The 2,333-nt window shown below is 44.3% G+C and overlaps 1 protein-coding gene across 4 annotated transcripts in view; it reads right to left on the bottom strand.

Moving 5' to 3' along the window:
- Window positions 1-2,333, bottom strand: part of Cap1 (cyclase associated actin cytoskeleton regulatory protein 1) — a 27,679-nt gene that overhangs the window by 3,159 nt on the left and 22,187 nt on the right. For all 4 annotated transcript variants that reach the window (XM_005353306.3, XM_005353305.3, XM_013348478.2 and 1 more), the window contains exon 8: window positions 1,738-1,915. In XM_005353306.3, coding sequence (XP_005353363.1) covers window positions 1,738-1,915 — 178 coding nt within the window. The remainder of the gene's footprint in view (window positions 1-1,737; window positions 1,916-2,333) is intronic.

The raw sequence follows: 2,333 nt of genomic DNA, 5'->3' as shown, positions 1-2,333 counted from the left end.
CCCATTGGGCATTTTGTTACTATGTATTAATTAAACATAACAGGTTACACTGTGAGGTTTTCATACATGTATAAATATGTTTTGATCATATTCACCCCATTACCTTCTGCTGTCCCCCTCACTCCTGCTGCTCCCTTCCTTCCCCACAAGCCCCTTCTACTTTCACGTCCCTATGTGTGACACATGAGCTTCATCAGGCTTGCTTATAGGCGCATGGGTAAGAGTTTATTTACCTATCAGCCCTTTTCTGTGATCTAGTCTTTTTCTATTCATACTGTTGTATTTGGTTACAGCTATACAAATTGTTAATATTCAATTTTTTAAAAAAAACTCATTTTTTAAACTTTTAAAAAAAATTTTGGTAAGCAGGCTGGCAAAAGTATGCTGACTACATAAACCAAAAGTGAGTGCCAGTTTTAGCTCTACCACTGCTTGTGGTTGTAATATATTCACTTTTGGAGGTAGAAGCTGTTTTGCGAGGACCTTACAGCTGGTGGGAGGACCGTGCATCTACCTTCCTCAGCAGAGATGGATCTATGCATCCCCATAGCTGTTCCAAGAGGTAGCAGTTACATACTAGATTGTTTGCTCCTTAAACATTACACGGTTCCTTTGGTGGAAAAAGTGTAACATGGCTGCAGTCTGCAATCAAGACGACACACCTCAGTTAACAGCATTTCCCCTAATGCTGTGTTTCCCTAACCACATCACTAGTGGCTTCTATAAATAACAGTCTATGACTGTTTCATATATTGTTTTTTTTTTAAAGATTTATTTATTTATTACGTATACAGTATCCTCAGTGCTTTGCCTGCAGGCCAGAAGAGGGCACCAGATCTCATTACAGATGGTTGTGAGCCACCATGTGGTTGCTGGGAATTGAACTCAGGACCTTTGGAAGAGCAGGTGGTGCTCTTAACCACTGAGCCATCTCTCCAGCCCTGTTTCATATATTGTTACGGTACATTTTTAGTCAAGGGTTGTACAAGTTAGAATTCCATGAGCTAGGTAGAGAAGTGTTCACTTTCTCTGTAACAGTAGTCCTTTGTATGCGAATTTCCCATGAGGCAAGTGTAGATCCTCTGAGATGTTAGCATCTGACACAATGACTTCAGAGACCGTGCCGTACTTACTATGTGGCACGGGCTCCGGGAAACCTGCTAGCGCTGAGCTGGCTAAGAAGGTGCCCTGGACATGCTGCTCATGCTGCCCAGTGACTCACTGTCATTACCCATGTTGAATTTCTACTCTTTACAATTAAGTATTGACTTTTGCATTTATTAGAGGGAGGGAGAGGGAGTCAGATCTCTTCTTCCACCAAGTGGGTCTCAGGGGTCACACGCAATCCATCAGTCAGGCTTGGGGGTGAGCTCCGTTACCCACTGAGCTAGCTGGTCTTTCATTAAGAATGATTCTTGTGAGCAGGAGGGACTCATGCACTGTGTGCCTGTGAGGGTGAGCAGACAACCTGACACTTCTCTTCATTTGTGGGCTCCAGGGACTGATTACCAGGCTTGTGCTGCAAGCACCTCTACCTACTGAGCCACCTCACTGGCCCTTCAATCACAACTCAATTCAAGTTTGATGTCCCTTTGGGTAACTTGAAGGCAAGTGGCACCCCAAATGAATGTTCCCACATGCAAGCCAGAGTTCTGGTTTAGAATAGCTGTTGTGTCTGGTTGGTGGAGTCTAATCCAAACAATTTGCTTTAACAACTGCTCCTGCCAAAATACTCACCATGTGTGATGCTCTCCCCCTGATTAATCTGTGCAAACAGCGCTGAGCGGGAAGCAGAGTCGTCGGAGCTGGAACTGGTAGGGACTGGAGGAGGAGGTGGGCCTGGTGGGGGTGGAGGGGGACCTGATCCAACGGAGGGTCCGGATGGCAATCCACTTAGTTCTTTTGCCACAGGCCCCTGAATAGGAAGTGCAGGGAATACAGTCATCCTTCTTTATTTGTTGTGCTCTGGGTATTTATTATAGCATTCAGCTTTGTAATTTATAATAGAGGTCTGTCTTGGTACTTTTGAAATTTAATTTATTTTTAAATTACATTTTGGTTTTATTATTTTATGTACATGGGTATCTTGCCTCATGCATATCTGTGTACCACATGTGTGCCTGGTGCTCAGGGAGGACAGAGAGGGTGTTGGAATTACAGATAAAGTTGCCCTATGGGCCTAGAGAATCAAAACCAGGATCAGCCAGTGCTCTTTACTGCTGGGCCATCTATCCAGCCCCATCTCTCCATTTTTTGTTTTTGTTTTTCGAGACAGGGTTTCTCTGTGGTTTTGGTTCCTGTCCTGGAACTAGCTCTTGTAGACCAGGCTGGTC

This window comes from Microtus ochrogaster, chromosome 10, assembly GCF_000317375.1.
Source record: "Microtus ochrogaster isolate Prairie Vole_2 chromosome 10, MicOch1.0, whole genome shotgun sequence".
Taxonomy (NCBI): domain Eukaryota; kingdom Metazoa; phylum Chordata; class Mammalia; order Rodentia; family Cricetidae; genus Microtus; species Microtus ochrogaster.
Note: the sequence above shows the minus strand (reverse complement) of the source record. Positions and strands in the feature narration are given on the sequence as shown.